Here is a 17,385-nt window from a genome sequence, read left to right as displayed (position 1 = left end):
TATAATCAGTGGTGACCTACAGCACAAACTATGTTCAATTGAAATGCCTAGTTTTGGATCTTCAACATTTTTTTTTAATCAAAATTGTATTCTCAGCGAAAGTAGAAGGCAGCTGTCATTCCTTAGACATCGTAAAGCAATGTCATTATTTCACCATCAACCACTTCACAAATTGTTCAGAACATGGTAAAAACACAGTTATTATGTAGCTCTGCAAACTGTGGTTTGCATTGTTTTATCCATTATAGACTCAGTCCACTTGGAAGAAAAATATTCCATGCTCTTTGATTATACCCAGATTGTGGGGTGCTCACTAATGCTAGGAGTGTACATTAATAGTTTTTCAAGATTTAAGGAGGCAGATCAGTCATTCCTATGGAATTAGGACGGTGATCCTTATCGGAGTACAGGATCCATTTTAAAACCCTTTTGAGAAAGGGCATCACAAGTACCCACTACTGTTCACACCAGCTTGAGCCCTTTCAGTTTGGAACTATGTGCACGTCCATCTGTAATGCACACATGTTGGTTTATTCTTTTGCAATGGTTTATAGATATACTCTATGCATTCACACAACTTTTAAGAAGCCCTTTTAGTGCTCAGCTAGCGTCCATCTGGTTTTTTTTTTAGTTCAATATGTTTATTAAGATTTTAGAAGGATAAAAACAGTTAGGTACAGTTCATAATGATACCGATAGGAAAAAAAAATCCACAGGTGCATCAGAGTATGTCAGTAATAACAGAGAAATTGCCACAACTTATACTTCTTAAAAGTAAAATAAAAATCAGAGAACAGAGTGGCATTAGGGAATCAGAGGAACTCATAAACGGCATCATTATATACAAAATAGAAAAAGGAAGGAGAAAGAGAAAAGGGAACAGAACAGAAGAAAGGAAAGAAAGAAGAAGAAAGAAGAAAAAAGAAAGAGAAAAAAGAAGAAGCGTCCATCTGGTTTTGGGTAGAAATAGCAGAAACTGAGTTAAGTCAGGAAAGTGTAGCATGACATGGGTCCTATACTAGGGAGGGGATGTACATTCTGATTAGTGTTACCTCCTGCTTTTTTTCTCTATAGCTTTTTAAGATTAGTCTAAGATCCTGTCACAAGGAAGTGGTAGAATTAATAAGGTGGTACAATAAAGAATAACTTGCATGGTTGCCGAAGTTAGTAATTTTTTCTTCTCCATTGTCTCTTGTAGATCAGATTTCAGCCGAACGACCACAAAACTATTAAAGAAACTGCAGATGAACTGAAAATATTTGAAGGACTAAAACATCCAAACCTTGTCCGCTATTTCGGAGTGGAACTCCACAGAGTAAGCACATATTTATGATTCTCTTTAGGGCTGGACAAAATGGAATGCAACAAAGGATGTGCCGTTTCCTTTAATCACATCTATGCTTGACAGGGCCCAATTCTATTTTTTAAACTGTGCCACATGTTCGGCGCTTGAAGCGTGGTCTTGTGCGTTTTTATCTGCGCTTTTTAAAGGGAAAGTTTTTTGATTGTGTTGTGACTAGTGGGGCTTGTTAGGACATACCTGCACATAATTCTGGAATTTGCACCGCTGTTCGGCGGCCCGTTAGCTTGACTGGGGGTTAGGCGCCATCTTGGGAGGGGAAGTGCCGGCAAGGGACGCCATCTTTGTTGGCGTTATAGCTCTTGCTAAAGACATAGCACGATTGGGTGCTATTTAAGTGGATCAGAGCAGACGCTCGCCCTGTTCAGGTAAGTGCCAGTGTAGGCGAGGCATTATTTGATACTCTGCTGCTGCGCTTGCTGTTTAAATTAATTCCAACAACTGCCACTGACTCCGTGCATACTTAACTTAATTTGTGGAATTGTAATTCTATTTTTAAACTGTGCCACATGTTCGGCGCTTGAAGCGCGGTCTTGTGCGTTTTTATCTGCGCTTTTTAAAGGGAAAGTTTTTTGATTGTGTTGTGACTAGTGGGGCTTGTTAGGACATACCTGCACATAATTCTGGAATTTGCACCGCTGTTCGGCGGCCCGTTAGCTTGACTGGGGGTTAGGCGCCATCTTGGGAGGGGAAGTGCCGGCAAGGGACGCCATCTTTGTTGGCGTTATAGCTCTTGCTAAAGACATAGCACGATTGGGTGCTATTTAATCGTCCTCCCGATGACGCGCAGCGGTGACGCGCAGCGGGCGGGCGCGCCTTAGGCGCGCCGGAGGCTCGCCAGAGGCGAGCCCATCTTTGCCCATCAGTGACCATCCGGGGCCAGAACCCCTGGTCCGACTCTGCCCTATTCTAGAGGTGAACTATTGGAGCTTAACTTTGGAAAGTTTCCAACTCGATCAGGACTGCATACATCTGTTGGCTCGGGAGGGCCTGTTGATTTCATCTAAGAGCACAAGAGCGCGACAGCGCAACCCCAATGTTTACGCTTTAAATTTTGGTCTGCTGAATACACGCTCTCTGCAGGGCCATAAGTTGGAGGTCTTTTCACTACTGGAAGATGGGGAGCTGGATGCCCTTGCACTTACCGAAACTTGGCTGGAGGATTGTTCGGCGCCTGATTTAGTAGCGGCCTTACCAGATAATTATCTGGCACTCCACTTCAACAGGGAAGGAGCCAAAAAAGGAGGGGGAGTAGCCCTTCTTTATCAGGCCCGTCTCCGCGCCGAAAGGTTTCTATCCGAAACCCTGGGGGGTGCAGAGATTATGGGGGTAAAGCTCAGGCAGGGGGTGGTTTGTACGGTGTTCCTGGTGGTATACCGCCCGCCTTGGGCTTCGCCAGATTTCCCGGTTCTTTTTACTAGATTGGTTCAGGATTTGCGCTCAAGATATGATAAAATGATTGTTGTCGGGGACTTCAATTATCATTGGGAAAAATCCCCTAAAGAGGGGCAAGCACTACAGATTGAGGAGGCAATTTTCTCCTTGGATTTCACTCAACAGGTGAAGGGACCGACACACGAGAAGGGACATGTGCTTGATTTAGTCTGGACCACTATGCCAGTCCAGGGCGCTATAGAGATCTTGCCATGCGCCTGGTCTGACCACTTCTTAATAAAGGGCAAAATTCTTTTGAATTGCAACTTGCCTAAGCCGGGGGAAGGTTGGAAAATGGCCCGGAAGTGGAGAAACCTTGATGGGGAGAAAATGGTGTATTTTTTAGAACAGTCTCCTCCAGTAAAGGAGCAGGACGCCAATATTGATGCCCTTGGTGGACATCTCTACCATAAATTGGGGAGAGCCATTGATTTGGTGGCACCCCTTCGTAGGGTAAAGAAGGTGGAGAGAGGAGCTGGGGCCCCTTGGTACAATGACTCCCTACGTGACATGAAACGTGGGGTGAGGAGGAAGGAGCGTGCATGGCGGAAAGAGTATGACGCCACTGCCAAGAAAGATTATATGTCATCCTTAGCGACCTATAAACTAGCCATCCAAACTAGGAAGGCTGCTTTCTTCGAGGAAAGAATAGCTGCAGCTAGGAATCCACAGAAGGAAATCTTTCGGGTTCTGGCGGAGCTCAGGATAAACAAAGAGCAAAGCACTGAGTTCACCCAGGAGGACTGCCAGAGGTTCCAGGACTTCTTTGTGAACAAGATTTCCGATATTCTGGGAGAAATTGCTGCAACTACACCCCTTGAATGTCCTTGCCCACCTGACCACACTGTCCCGCCGGACATCATACCGTTAGTTGAGCTCTCCTCAATATCAAATCAGGAATTATCCACGATCACGGACCGAGTTAAATCCGGTTCCCTGGTGGATCCATGCCCTCCTGAAGTGTTCAAGTTGGCATTACCAGGCATCGAGGAAGAAGTGTTGCATTTGCTGAACACTTCCCTTTATACAGGACAGGTTCCTCTAGTTTTTAAAGAGGCTCGCCTGATTCCTCTACTAAAAAACCTGGATCGGACACAAAGTGTTTAAAGAATTTCCGTCCCATCTCCCAGTTGCCTTTTTTGGCTAAGGTGATCGAGCAGCATGTGTTGGCATTGCTCTCAAAACATCTAGAGAGCAACAACCTGCTGGAGGCTAATCAGGCAGGGTTCCGTGCTAACCATAGCACGGAACTAGTCATGCTATCAATCCTGGATGAATTGAGGAGTCGGGCTGATAAAAAAAACCCGAGCGCCCTGGTACTACTAGATCTCTCCGCGGCCTTTGATACCGTGTGTCATGATCAACTTTTGTCGCGGTTGAGGTCTTTTGGTATCAGGGGCACAGCTCTTGCATGGCTTACATCATTCCTGCAGGGCAGGACACAAAGGGTACAGCTGGGGGACCTGCTTTCCACCTCCGCGCCTATCACTTGCGGGGTCCCACAGGGCTCTGCCCTGTCACCCCTACTCTTTAATATTTACTTACAGCCATTAATTGCACTCCTGAACAGGATGGACTGCCTAGTATATAACTACGCCGATGACACCCAGATAATCATCCGGCTGGACGACGGTCCAGGAGCGTCTACCAGGCTGCAGGACATACTTAAAGCCACGGTTAATTGGATGTCCAAAAACTCCTTAAAAATTAACCCGGACAAGACGGAAGTGTTGCCCATTTCCATCACGGGCAACCCCTGGAACGAGAAATTCTGGCCTGTGGAGCTGGGTGTGCCACCGAAACAGGCGACCGCAGTTAAAAGTTTGGGCTTGTACGTGGATGAGAAACTCTCCATGACAAAATAAGTCACTACGGTTGTGGGTACCTGTATTGGCCTGATGCGACAACTGAGGAAAATTTCAGCATTACTCTCATTTTCCACCTTGAGACATGTGGTTTCAGCCACAATCCTGGCTAGGCTGGACTACGGAAATTCCTTGTATATAGGGCTACCCCAGCGGCTGCTGGATAAGTTACAGGGGGTTATGAATGACGCAGCCAGGCTGATCTACAAGAAACCCAGGACGGCCCACTCGTCCCCTCTGATGCAGGAGCTACACTGGCTCCCGATTCGGCAGAGGGTTGTATTTAAAGGATTGTGTATTGTACACAAGGCGCTGTATGGTAATGCACCAAAATATTTGAAATCCCGCCTATCTCCATATACGCCGAGCAGGACTCTGCGCTCGTCGGATGCTACCTTCTTATCCCAATCCCGTTTTAAATTGGCCACGGTGGGGGGACGTGCTTTCTCTAATACACTCCCAGCTTTGTGGAATAAACTGGCCCCTGAACTAAGGAAGGAATGCAATTTGTTAGCCTTCAGAAAAAAATTAAAAACTGTTTTGTTTAAGCAAGCATGGAGCAGCCTCTAGGTGCACTGTTAAGATCAAGTAAAATGCCAAACCCCACTATGTAATCTGGACAATCAACGCTTAGAGACCCCGGTGGTTATAACGCGCTATACAAATTAAAATAAATAAATAAAATAAAATAAATTGTCTACGACATAAAATACTACAGATCGAAATATTTAACCTGCAAGAATCTGCCTGCTATACATTGTAGACTGTTATGAAATGGACATGGTTTACCATGTACCTGTGAATTTCTCAGCTAGGCCGGACCACTACATCAGTCGGAACTGCATTCCACAATTAAGATGCACAATCTAATGTTAATTTATTTAGTCCTCATATGTGCACAAAATGGATAATCTCACATAGAGGAGGGTGGATGTTGGAAGACCTAGGAAGAGCATCACAGTGCACCGGGAACTTGCCTATTTTTAACCTGCATTTCTCTGCGGGTTTTTTTTCTTTCAAAGCTAGTATAAGATTGCCTTGAAGTAAACAAAGATGAGAGTTGATACAGCAAAAGGGCTAGATGTTTTGTCATCCTTTATTTTCTTAGTTTTTATCTTTCTATTTTCATGGAAAGAAACCAATCAAATTATCTGATGTGAATTACAGATGCTTGCAGAATGTTTTCAACAGCTGAATACCGTAATGTACATTGTTCTGCCCTTGTTCAACAGATTTGATGATGTCCTAGAGTAACTCGTCCTACCCTCCTCTTATATTCTCGTTTGTATGCCACATGAAGTAGTAAACCCTCATCAAATTCATAGTTAGTTAATGTTTTTCTTTTCTTAGTATTCTTACCCATGAATCCTAATCGTGCAGGTTTTAAGGAGTACCAGCTGCTGTTGCTGAGCCTGTTGTTGACTATATTTGACATTTTAGTGACAGACCTCGAATAATGTTACCTCCAAGATCCAGACTGGGTCCTGCCTGTTTCAAACCACTGGATGATAATCTGTTTAGGGGAGAGGAGTTGGCCTAACGGCTAGGGCTATCGCCCTCGAATCTTGGGAACTGGGTTTGATTCTCGGCAATAACAGCTGAACATCCTCTGTTTCTGGGCAAGTCACTTCATCTCCCTGTGCCTAACGGAAATTAATGTGTCCTCACGTAATGCAACTGGTGCTATGTAAAGTTTTGTTTTCTGAATTGAAGAAATGGAAGCACCAAAGGGATTAAAAGATACGTGTGGATCTAATTACAATGAAATGTCTAGAAGGTTAATCCTAAACTTCGTTTTGTCCTAAGTTTATGTTTTTGTTATCCATATGCTCTGTGAAACAATTATTCAAGAGTCAGAAATATGTGTGTGACAGGCCACAAACTGGAAGTGGTTGCAAGGAGTTTCTGAGGAAATGGTGCTTGGGTTTCTCATTGTGTTTATACCTCTGTATCCTCTTGAGCACTTTGGAAATTATGCAAAAGATAATCCAAAAGGAGCATGGCTTGTATGATCCTGCCTCCAGAATGGCTGGTTGGACGTCTGTAGAACAGCAGCTTGTTCATCTATATATAATGTTGCTAAACGCTACTCCCTGGACCCTGATAGCTGTTTTCTTATCTTTCAAGCAAGTAGGCCCTGGTAAGGGAATTTCTCAACAATATCTTAGATAAGTGAAAAATTCTTAATTAACTACTCGCAAGATCATGCTTGAATATTCCTTTTTGTTCCAGTAGCAGAATCGATGATTTAGGGTAAGGCAAAATGAAATAACAATGCACCTATTGCCAGTTGCGACTGTAAATCGTATGGCCATAAATCACATTAGAATTATTATGATCGCAATAAATCACATTGAAAATGCTAGAATTGTCCTATGCACTCTCTTAAAAAAGATCCACATGTTGAAAATCCGAAATGGATTCTGGAAACCTTGAGGGGGGTCACCCAGTTTATGATGTTGCAGTACATCTTGAAACCCTAGCGGATATCATGAAACAAGTAACGTTCTAGAATGCCTTGTGTTGGTGATTATTCGTGTTGAAGGACTATGTAAACAGGGTTTTTATGCCCTGTAAGCCACATTTAAATAATATAATGTAAATAACCTGTACTTCCAAAATGCCCCTTAAGTCAACTTCAAAGTACGGATTTCTTGTCCCTGAGATCAGATTTTTTCAAGTTTACATGTGTATTGACATCTATAGTTGAATCCTGCTTTCCCCATAGTTTGAATGTGTATACTGTCCTGTGTTTAAGGCCTACAAGCTGTAAAGATACACAGTAACCCCTATAAAATGCATTTGATAACCAGCATTCAATTGTAAAAAGCATAGATGATGAAAGGTTGCAAATGAATGAGTTTATAGATTTCCTTGCTCTTAGCTTGTAAAGCATTATTTTGAATTTTTTACTTTTTCCAAGTAGAAACTCCAGTGGGGGCTTTTTGCTGCTTGCAGAATAGGTGTGTTTTTGCTGTATGTTTAAAAAATATATTTTTATTGTACTAATCCAAATGTCGCAGGATTCCTAGCATTATGTCAAATGCTTGCAACGTTTCCTACTTTTGGACAAAAAAAGTGGACTCATTCAGGTTTCAATGTCTAAAAATGGGTTTCTCCACCATAAAGAGCTAGAACCAAAACGAAGTGTAAATATTTAGTACAAAGAAATGCCTATAATACTCTCCGTTACACCATATGTGTAAGCACAGTGGCACTTGATACACAATGTTTAGAGCATGTCTCTACCTCATGCACCTCAATTAACATCTCCCATATTGGACAATCTACATTCAACACCAATTCAACCACTCAAAACGAATAGCCTCTCAGAATCTGATGGAAATTGGAAACATCATGGCCTTCTTAGGGGTGTAAAGCACTATACAAATGTGACATTACAATACAATCAAGCTGAGTTCTGTTACCCTTACAGGAGGAAATGTTCATCTTTATGGAGTATTGTGACGAGGGAACGCTGGAGGAGGTGTCCAGGTTGGGCTTACAGGAGCATGTCATCCGGTTATACTCGAAGCAGATCACAATTGCGATCAATGTACTGCATGAGCATGGAATTGTGCATCGAGACATTAAAGGTACAGCATGCAAAAAGCCAAAAGTAACAGCTTCTCCATAAGAACCTCTTAATCCTTCTTAAATGGAGTAAGCTTGTTTGTTTACAATGTGTAGCACAAACCACTGACTAATAGTCAACCACTTACTTGAATTAGAGTGTGAGAGTGAGGTGGCTTTTGCCATATATCTTCATTTGAGTCACACTTGTATTTCTGATTGGAATCATCTTATCCTCCTGTTGAGATGTTTTGATTTAGCTATTTTCTTTACACAGCACATCTTGAATAGTATTCCTTCTGACCCATCAGTGGCATGATTGACAACACTGCAGTGCTAATTGGATGCCTGCAGGGTCTAATATGCTCTTCCAAACAAGTACAGAAATTAGGTCCATTACAATTGGGGTATTTTACGATATTGCAGCCTACCTAGTAAAAAAACCTTGATACCATAGCCTATTCCTATGTGTTGGTCTTAACTCAGTGTCTTATAATCTAGGGTTTACAGGTTTTGTAACTGGAAACACAGGAATTTCCTTTTTAACTGCAAAGTTGATAGGTTTAGGGATACATTTAGGGATTATCAGTAACTGCCAAAAATATCATGGATAGCCACCTGCCATCCTTTTATTTACCATCTTCAAATAGAGTTGGGAAAGCCATTTTGTTTTCAGCAGTGGAGCCTCATTCGGCTCCACCGTCTAAAGCTTCCCAACGTCAGGCCAGGAGCCTTAACAGTGCCAGACACTGCCATTTAAGGACAGACTTTCTTGTGCTGTTTTCTCTTGTTCGCAAGAGCCATGACATGCCACGCAACAGTAATAAAGCAACAGTGTCTCCCCATCCTAACAGGAAAAGAACTCCCATTGATTCAGTGGCGTTTTTGTTGGGTTTTTTCCCTATTTTGTGGATTTGTTTATACAAAACAAAAAATGTATACTGGGCTGCCATCGCATGGCACCCAGCCAGTACTGTATTTGGCACGAAAGTGCTCTTGCTGTGCTGGATGGAAATTTTCTCAGAAAGTGCGCCAGCACTGCAGTGGACTCCTAATCGGGTAGGCCCACAGGGCTCTAAATGAGCTCTTTACTTTCCATGTCTGCTGCATGTTAAAAGCTTGTTTTGATTGAAAATCAATCCTTTGCCTTCAAATGGACCATTGGTTTATTATTTCTAACAAATTATATTAGTAAGTCTCTGTAAAAGCTCTAATTGAAATGTTTTTATTTTTTCCAAGTGGTTCTAATTTGAAAAAAAAAATTTTCCCCACAGGAGCCAATATCTTCTTGACGTCATCTGGTTTAATTAAATTGGGAGATTTTGGCTGCTCAGTCAAGTTAAAAAACAATGCACAGACCATGCCAGGAGAAGTCAACAGTACTCTTGGGACTGCTGGTAAGGAGGAGAAGATGTTGGTTATCACACTGCTTTTTATTAATGGGCACCGATACCAATAATTAGATTTTCAAAACATGACATGAAGCAATAAAGTTGAATTACAATAGCATATTAAAAGTGCAAGTTCATTGAACATGTTTGTTGTTTCACAGCATACATGGCTCCAGAGGTAATCACACGAGCAAAAGGCGAAGGACATGGCCGTGCAGCCGACATCTGGAGTCTAGGGTGTGTTGTGATCGAGATGGTTACTGGCAAGGTATGTGATATTGAAATGTCTTCTAAATTTTGACTGCATAAATTTGATTAGGTTAAAGATTTTTGACTTCTCCCTGGGATTTGGATTACACTGTATTCATAGACTTAATGTATGAATTTTGGCTTTTACTGATAATTGTCTCTTTGTTGCCAAAATTAAACGCCAAATCTCCTGAAGCCAGCGCATGGCTTGATTGGTCTTCCTTCAGCCATTTCAAAGAGGACAAATCATTCTAACTAATAACTTGTTGCCAGTCTTTGAGGAGATAACCACTCTTAATCTCATCCCATCTTCCTGGAAAGGCTCCACTATCTCACCTATCTACAAATGAGGTAGTGTTTCCGATCCCGATAACTACCAACTCATAGCACTCCTGGATTTTGAATCAATACACTTTGCTGGCTGTCTCCTTAAAGAGCTATGAGCAAGGTCCACCTAAAGGCATTTGATTTCATTTAATTAAACAGCGTTCGCAAAGGGCATGGGTACTACATCAAATTTATTGGCTCTATCATTACTGTTCGACAAACATAAGAAAAAAACAGCCCCTCTACCCTTGCTTTATAAAATATAAAGCAGCAAAGCATTTGATGGAGTAGACAGGGGCAAATTAGTCAGCTGGGATATACCCTTCATCAGCTACCAGCCCTGATCCTTCTCCATACTGATACCTGGGTTAGCATAAAGCTAGGAGACAACATCCACTTGTCCAGAAAGATACAGACCCATCATGGTCTAAGACAAGGGTGAGTCCTGGCCCCACGCTCTTTAATCTGCTTCTGTAGTAGGGGACCTCTGTGTATAGTCATAATCTAGTGAATAGTCCCGCCCATGTGCGTGGACCCCGGAGCAATCAAAAATAATCTCTTAAAGTGTCGAAAAATGCAGACCTGCACAGACACTTAAGAGAGAATTAAAGACAGATAATGCAGCCTATAACACAGGCTACACTGTCCAGTACTTCAACTAGAAATTCCACCAAAAAAGTCCACAAAACAGCAAAGCCTGAACAGATTTCCCTTGCTTCAGCAGCAAAAACCCTCTGGAATGATAGAGAGGAGGATCTGGACAGACAAGCCCCATAGGCTGCCATTATGTGGCTCAGAACAGGATACTGTGCCTTTAAGAGAACCTTCCAGAACTTCACAGTATCCCAGAATGCACTGCAGGTCCCTTTTACTTTCAGTTCTTTTTTCCGGCTCCTGCAAGCAGGACCCTGGAGCATTGAGCTCTCCCTTTTCAAGGGTTTATTGGTGATTTTTCACTATTAATTTCGTTTTGAGTGCTTCTAAAGTACTTTAGTGCTGTTCTTCTTGGTTTTTGCTCCTTTTTGATGTCAAATATGCCTGCATTATTTGACAAATGCCCGGAGTGTTCCAGGAAGAAGGCCAAATCAGATCCCCATGAGGTGTGTATCCTCTGCCTTCCCTCTTCCCATGTCCCAGAGGAGTGTGAGATTTGTCAGGGCTTCTCTGGCAGGACCCTGAAGGACAGACAGAAGATCAGGCTTCAGGGACTCGAGGAAAGAAGGCTGAAGGCGCAAGGTGGGTCTGGAGGGGCTTCTTCTGCCCGTGCTGAGGCCTCTGGGGGGCTCCCCAGAGGCAGGAAGACCAGCAAGCCTGCCCACTCTCCGTCTGGGTCGATTGCAGCGACCACGACGTCGAGAGGGATGACTACGGTCTGTTCCCCATCTCCCCAGGGCTCTGGGGCGAAGCGCCGTCGACGGAGTTGCACAGTCGAAGTCTCCTGTGACGATTTCGTCGTCATCCTCGTCGGACTCGACGTCGAGTGATCGACGTCGAAGGGCCCGGCGTCGGCACTCGCCGTCGAAGGGACACCGCCGTTCGCCGTCGGCGAAGAGGACAAGATCGTCGTCGAGGGGAACCTCGTCGTCGAGGAGTGGACCAACGTCGAGACGGAAGAGGTCGCCGTCGAGGCGGTCGAGGTCGAGGTCGCCGTCAAGGCGGACGAGGTCGCCGTCGAGGCGGACGAGGTCGCCGTCGAGGCGCAAGAGGTTGTCGTCGAGGCGCAAGAGGTCGTCGTCGAGGCGATTGAGATCGCCGTCGAGGCACGAGAGATCGCCGTCGAGGCGGACAAAGTCGCTGTCGAGGCATGGAAGACGGTCGACGCCGAGGAAGAGACGCTCGACGTCGAGGGGCCGACGCTCGCCGTCTGGTCACCGTTCTTCGACGTCGAAGAAGCGGGAGACGAGGCCTGATGCCATGGGAGGCTCGCCAACGTCCCAGGCTGGTGGTGGATCACCGGGCTCGGTGTATTCCGAGGTGTATACGCCTTCGCAAGTTACGCCTCCGCCTCCATTGCCGAGGGGTCTCCCTCCGAGGGCTCCTACCCCTCCTCCTTTGCCTCCGCAACCTGTACCTCGACCTCAGGTGCCAGAGAGGCCTCCCCCGGTTCCTCCGAGGTCGGCTTTATTACCCAGGTTTCCGACCCCTCCCAAAGGGACTCTTAAGCCGCAGGCCCCGGTCAAACCTAAGACGCCCGCTCCGGTGGAACCGGCAGATCGTCCGAGGCCTAGGAAGTCAAGATCACGCTCCGGACGGAGAGGAAGATCTAGGAGTCGGCGCAGATCCTCCACTAGATCTAGACATCGCCATAGGAGGCGAGGATCCAGGTCCCGCACGGACTCCTCCAGGACGCGATCCTATTCGCGGACCTTGTCGGATTCCCCGGGGACAAGGGTGTCCCCGGTGGACGACATCAGCACGTTCCAGGAGGTTCTCCTGAGGGGGGCGACAAAGTTAGGCATCACGGTGACGGCTCCTACTCCTACGACGTCGTGATATTTGAGACACTTCACAAGAAGCATTTGTCTCGCCCCCTGCTGCCATTAGTGCCAGGTTTGGTGGAACCTGCGGAGGAGCTGTTCCTTACGCCAGCGGTGGTGAAGGCCGCTCCCTCCCGACTTCTGAAGAAGTACAGGGCCCCCGGATTCGGACCCGGCTTTCCTGCGAATGGATCCAGTACCCGACTCCGTTATAGTGACGGCGGCCAGGAAGTTACACTCTACCTCCCCGTCCTCCACCGTGCCGCCTGATAAGGAAAGCCGATGGATCGACTCGGCTGCGAGGAAGGCTTGTGGGACTGCTTCCACTACCATGAAAGCCTCCAGCGATTCGGCTTTGCTGGGGCGGTACGACCGTGCCTTGTGGGATTCCCTGCAACAGTTCACGGACCTTCTGCCACGAGACAAGAGGGAGGACTTCCTAGAGATCCTTAAGGAAGGGATGTTGGTTTCGAACCAGGTCATCAGCGCGGCTGCGGATATCTCTCTTTTGGGGGCCCATGGGTACTGTCATGGGATCAACCAGCGCCGTCATGCTTGGCTCAGGCTCACGTCACTCAAGCCGGAGGCCCAGCAGCAGGTGGGCAATCTGCCGTTTTCATGTGAAACACTGTTCGGAAAACATGCCGATGATGAGATGGCCCGCATGAAGGCGGAGGCAGAGACCCTGACGGCGGTGGGCTTGGAGAAGCCCAAGGAAAAGAAGTCCTACCGACCGTACCAGAGACGGTTCGGTGCACAGGGCAGAGGGCGAGGACAGTCTTCGGGACAGCAGCAGCAACAACAGCAGCAGGTCCGGAGACCCTTCCAGAAGCGCTAGAAGGGTAGAGGTGGACAGCAGTCCTCTACAGCTAACAAAGGCCCGGCCGGGTCTCGACCCTGAGCGGTTACTTCCCCTTCATCCGTTACCCGCTCCGGTGGGGGGAAGCGTTCAATTTTTTCTGGCAGAGTGGAGAAAAATTACTTAGGACAAGTGGGTGCTGAATATTGTTTGCAATGGATACAGTCTTCGGTTCACCAGCCCTCCTCCATCGATTCCTCCGGTCAGCTCGCAGTATCAACTGCGCGAGCTACAGGCGGAGGCTGATATCCTGTTAAGGAAAAGGGCGATTGAAGACGTACCTGTGAGAAGTTGGCCTGATGTGCAGTGTTCACTATTCTAGTGATCACTATATATCAGTCCAAACAACCCTTATTGATGATTGGTTGTAAGTCAACCTTATAGACCAGCTATCCTAGTAGCATGGATACGAGCAGTCTAAGGCTAAGACTCTAGAGGGCGTGTTAAGCCAGCTGTTTTACCATCACATTACCCCTTGAACACCCAGTGAAAGGACACCACACAAGTGTTATGAAAATAAACAGTGTATTTATTAGAATCACAACAACCCTGTACTCTTTATGAGGACAGGGTGCTAGGCACACAACAAAACTCTTACGAAAATACTTAAGTTAGCACGTTATACACAAATGCCCGAGGGGCACGAAAAACCATATACTTAAAAAGTGGAATGCGAATTACTAGCAGGTAAGTAACAGTTCTAATAGGCTTTGGAATCGCTAGGACTTGACTAGGGAATCGTTAGATTACTTCTAGGAGACCTAGGGGACTCGGGTGCAGAGTGTGCACTCTCACGCGGGATGCGGGACAAAGTCTATGGAGGCTAGTAAAGGCAAAGTTAGTGTTCACGGGCGAACCCGACCTGGTAGGAAGAAAACGACAGTGGATCCTGACCCTAGGATAGTGAGGCTATGCTGGGACACCGAAGTGCCGAAGTTACCTAGCCCAGGGGCTGCAGCTGCATAGGTCTGAAAAGACGTCGGGGATCTCGTTGCCGGACCAGGAGCCTGGAAGGAAGAAGTTGCTGGCAGGCGACCAGTGAAGAAAAGTTCGATGGATCCAAGCCTGGATCAAGGAAGAAGAAAACCTGAAAGCAGAGGGGACCAAGTTCTTGAATCACTAGCCAGTGATTAAGTGGGCACCAGGATGGCACCGGGCGAAGTCACCGCAGTCAGGTGAGTGGGCGCTGCTGGGCTCTGCAGTCTCTCGGACCAGGAGGCGTTGTCGGCGACCAGGATGGAGGTGCGAGCTGTCCCACGAAGGTTCTTGCTGTCGACGTCGCTGGACCCAGGATTGGGCAACAAGTCTTGGCAAATGCAAGGCCCACGCGGTGGACCTAAAATGGCGTCTTGAGTGGACCAGGAGGGTCCAGGTTACTTCTCCGATGGAGGGAAGCAAGGGCCAGTCTGGAGCAACCAGACCAGCAGCAGAAATGTCGTCGGGCGTCGTCAGGAAGGCCACAAGCCAGCGGGCTAGTAGCCAAACAACGCGGTGAGCAGTAAAAAGCAGAAGGGCCCCACGCAGATCGTGGAGATGCTGGGGGGCTGCTCTTCGGTGCTGGAGCTGCTCAGGGTGGGGGCTTCTCGGACCCCAAAGCACTCACCAGGAATTCACTCGGCGGGCTTGCTGGAAAGAAGTCTTGCAGATGGCCGGTCCCTTGAGGTCTCGTCGCACCCACGGTTCTCAGCTGGGCTGTAGAGGTGGGTAGAGGTCAGAGGTGCCAGGGAAGCCGGTTCTCGTCGAGCTGGGCAGTCGGATTCCGGAGGAAGGACTTGCAGCAGACCGCAGTGTTCTTAGATGGTGCCTGCGGATGCAGGGTGACTACTCCTTAGTCACAAGGGAGAAATCTTAGGAAGAAGTCTTGAGTTCCTTTCGCAGAAAGTAGTTTCAGGATTCAAAGATGATCTGATTTGGAAGGGGGTCAGTCTCTACCTTTATCCTGTAAAAGGGGGCTGGCACGCGACTAGGTCCTGCCCTATGGGTGGGACCAGGAGGGGGGTGGTTACACCCACTTCCTTGGCGGGCTTTTCCCCAGGCCAGGGGCTGGAGTGCCCCTGGAACTGGTTTCAGCCGGCCTATGCACAGTGAGCACCGGGGTGCCACTTGCAGTCACCTTCCTCTAAAGCCCTGCCTACCTACAATACACAAAACCCTGTCTGGGACGGTGCTGGCACCGCCCCTGGCAGGAAACCCTTTGTCCTTATCTCCTGCTCTGGGAGGACTCCCAGCAGCAGGAGGGCAGACTTGTGTCTCGGTGGCAGCATCCATTTTGTGGATGCTAAGGCTCTGTCTGACTTTTAACCGGGTTATAGGTTACATGCATGTCGTGTCCCTCTAGAAGGGTGGAATGCTAACCCCGTCGCCAGAATTGGCGAGGGGTTAGTATTCCAATTCGTATGACACCTTACTCGACATGTTTTGATAAAGCGATACCAGAGTTGGCACATAACCGCGAGGATTATAATGCACTTAAGAGTATATGGTATGCGATATCATGGAAACGGCTAAGGGATGGATCCCGAAAGCCGCAGACAGGCTCAGCTCATGCCAGAGCACCATCTCACACGATTCCAAGCACTCTGCCTTCAGGATTGTTAAGGCCTGCCATAGAAGTGACTGATAGGAGATCTGTGTGTCCATTTTAGGGTTAGATATAGGTATACTATATCTAAAGCAAAGGGTGAGTACACCACCTTGCCCCAGCTGTCGTGCAGCCAGTTGTGTCAGTTTTAGTTAGTCAATCCAGGGGTGGCACAATACATGCTTCAGCCCCTGGGAGACTTCTGGGTGCACCTCAGCCCTGGGTACAGGGACTTGGAGAGGGCCCAGTGCCAATTCAGTACCTAAGTACAATTTGGATAGAGAGAACAGCTAGGCTGTGGGTCTGATTAGCAGGCCCACAGCCAGGGAAAGTCGTAAACCAGTGCAGCAAAAAGCAAAAATCTGGGTGATCATAGGATTGCAGACCCTACTCTCCTACATGACCCCCCCCCAAACTTTGGGACAATAAACTAACCTTGACCAGGTGAGTCTTCTTGCTCTAAGTGGAAATACCTGGAGAGCCCATCAGCATTGCTGTGATCAGTCCCAGGTCTATGCTCCACTGTAAAATCCATCCCCATGTAGGGAAATGGACCACCTAAGCAGTTTGGGGTTTTCACCCTTCATCTGATTTAGCCACAAGAGGGGCTTATGGTCTGTCTGAATGGTGAAGTGAGTGCCAAACAAGTAGGCCCTCAGCTTCTTCAGGGCCCAGACCACAGCAAAGGCCTCCCTCTCAATAGCTGACCAATTTTTCTCTCTGGGTGTCAACCTTCTACTAATGAAAGCAATAGGCTGATCATTACCATCAAAATTCAGTTGAGACAGAACAGCTCCCACACCCAACTCAGAAGCATCTGTTTGGACAATGAATGGCTTGGAGTAATCTGGACTCTTGAGGATAGGTGCTGTGCACATGGCCTGCTTTAGGTCATTGAATGCTTTCTGACAGCTTGCTGTCCACTGAACTTTCTTTGGCATCTTTTTGCTTGTCAGGTCATTAAGGGGGGTCACTATGGACCCATAATTTCTGACAAACTTCCTATAGTACCCAGTCAGGCCCAAGAAAGCTCGAACCTGAGTCTGGGTGATTGGAGGAGTCCAGTCCTTGATGGCCTGTATCTTACTCTCCAGGGGCTGAACCTGGCCTCCACCTACAAGGTGGCCCAGGTATACAACCTGTGACTGCCCTATCTGGCACTTAGTGGCCTTGATAGTGAGGCCTGCCTTTTGCAGGGCCTCTAACACTTTCCTCAGGTGGACCAGGTGATCCTCCCAGGTGGAGCTAAAGACAGCAATATCGTCAAGA

At 47.0% G+C, this 17,385-nt stretch overlaps 1 protein-coding gene across 3 annotated transcripts in view; it reads left to right on the top strand.

Annotated features, from left to right (window-relative positions):
- Positions 1–17,385, top strand: part of MAP3K4 (mitogen-activated protein kinase kinase kinase 4) — a 502,654-nt gene that overhangs the window by 442,787 nt on the left and 42,482 nt on the right. For all 3 annotated transcript variants that reach the window (XM_078648714.1, XM_078648713.1, XM_078648715.1), the window contains 4 exons: positions 1,199–1,315; positions 8,096–8,255; positions 9,507–9,629; positions 9,785–9,891. In XM_078648714.1, the coding sequence (XP_078504840.1) occupies positions 1,199–1,315; positions 8,096–8,255; positions 9,507–9,629; positions 9,785–9,891 (507 nt within the window). The remainder of the gene's footprint in view (positions 1–1,198; positions 1,316–8,095; positions 8,256–9,506; positions 9,630–9,784; positions 9,892–17,385) is intronic.

The sequence above is a fragment of the Lissotriton helveticus genome, chromosome 6, assembly GCF_964261635.1.
Source record: "Lissotriton helveticus chromosome 6, aLisHel1.1, whole genome shotgun sequence".
In the NCBI taxonomy this organism is placed as follows: domain Eukaryota; kingdom Metazoa; phylum Chordata; class Amphibia; order Caudata; family Salamandridae; genus Lissotriton; species Lissotriton helveticus.
Note: the sequence above shows the minus strand (reverse complement) of the source record. Positions and strands in the feature narration are given on the sequence as shown.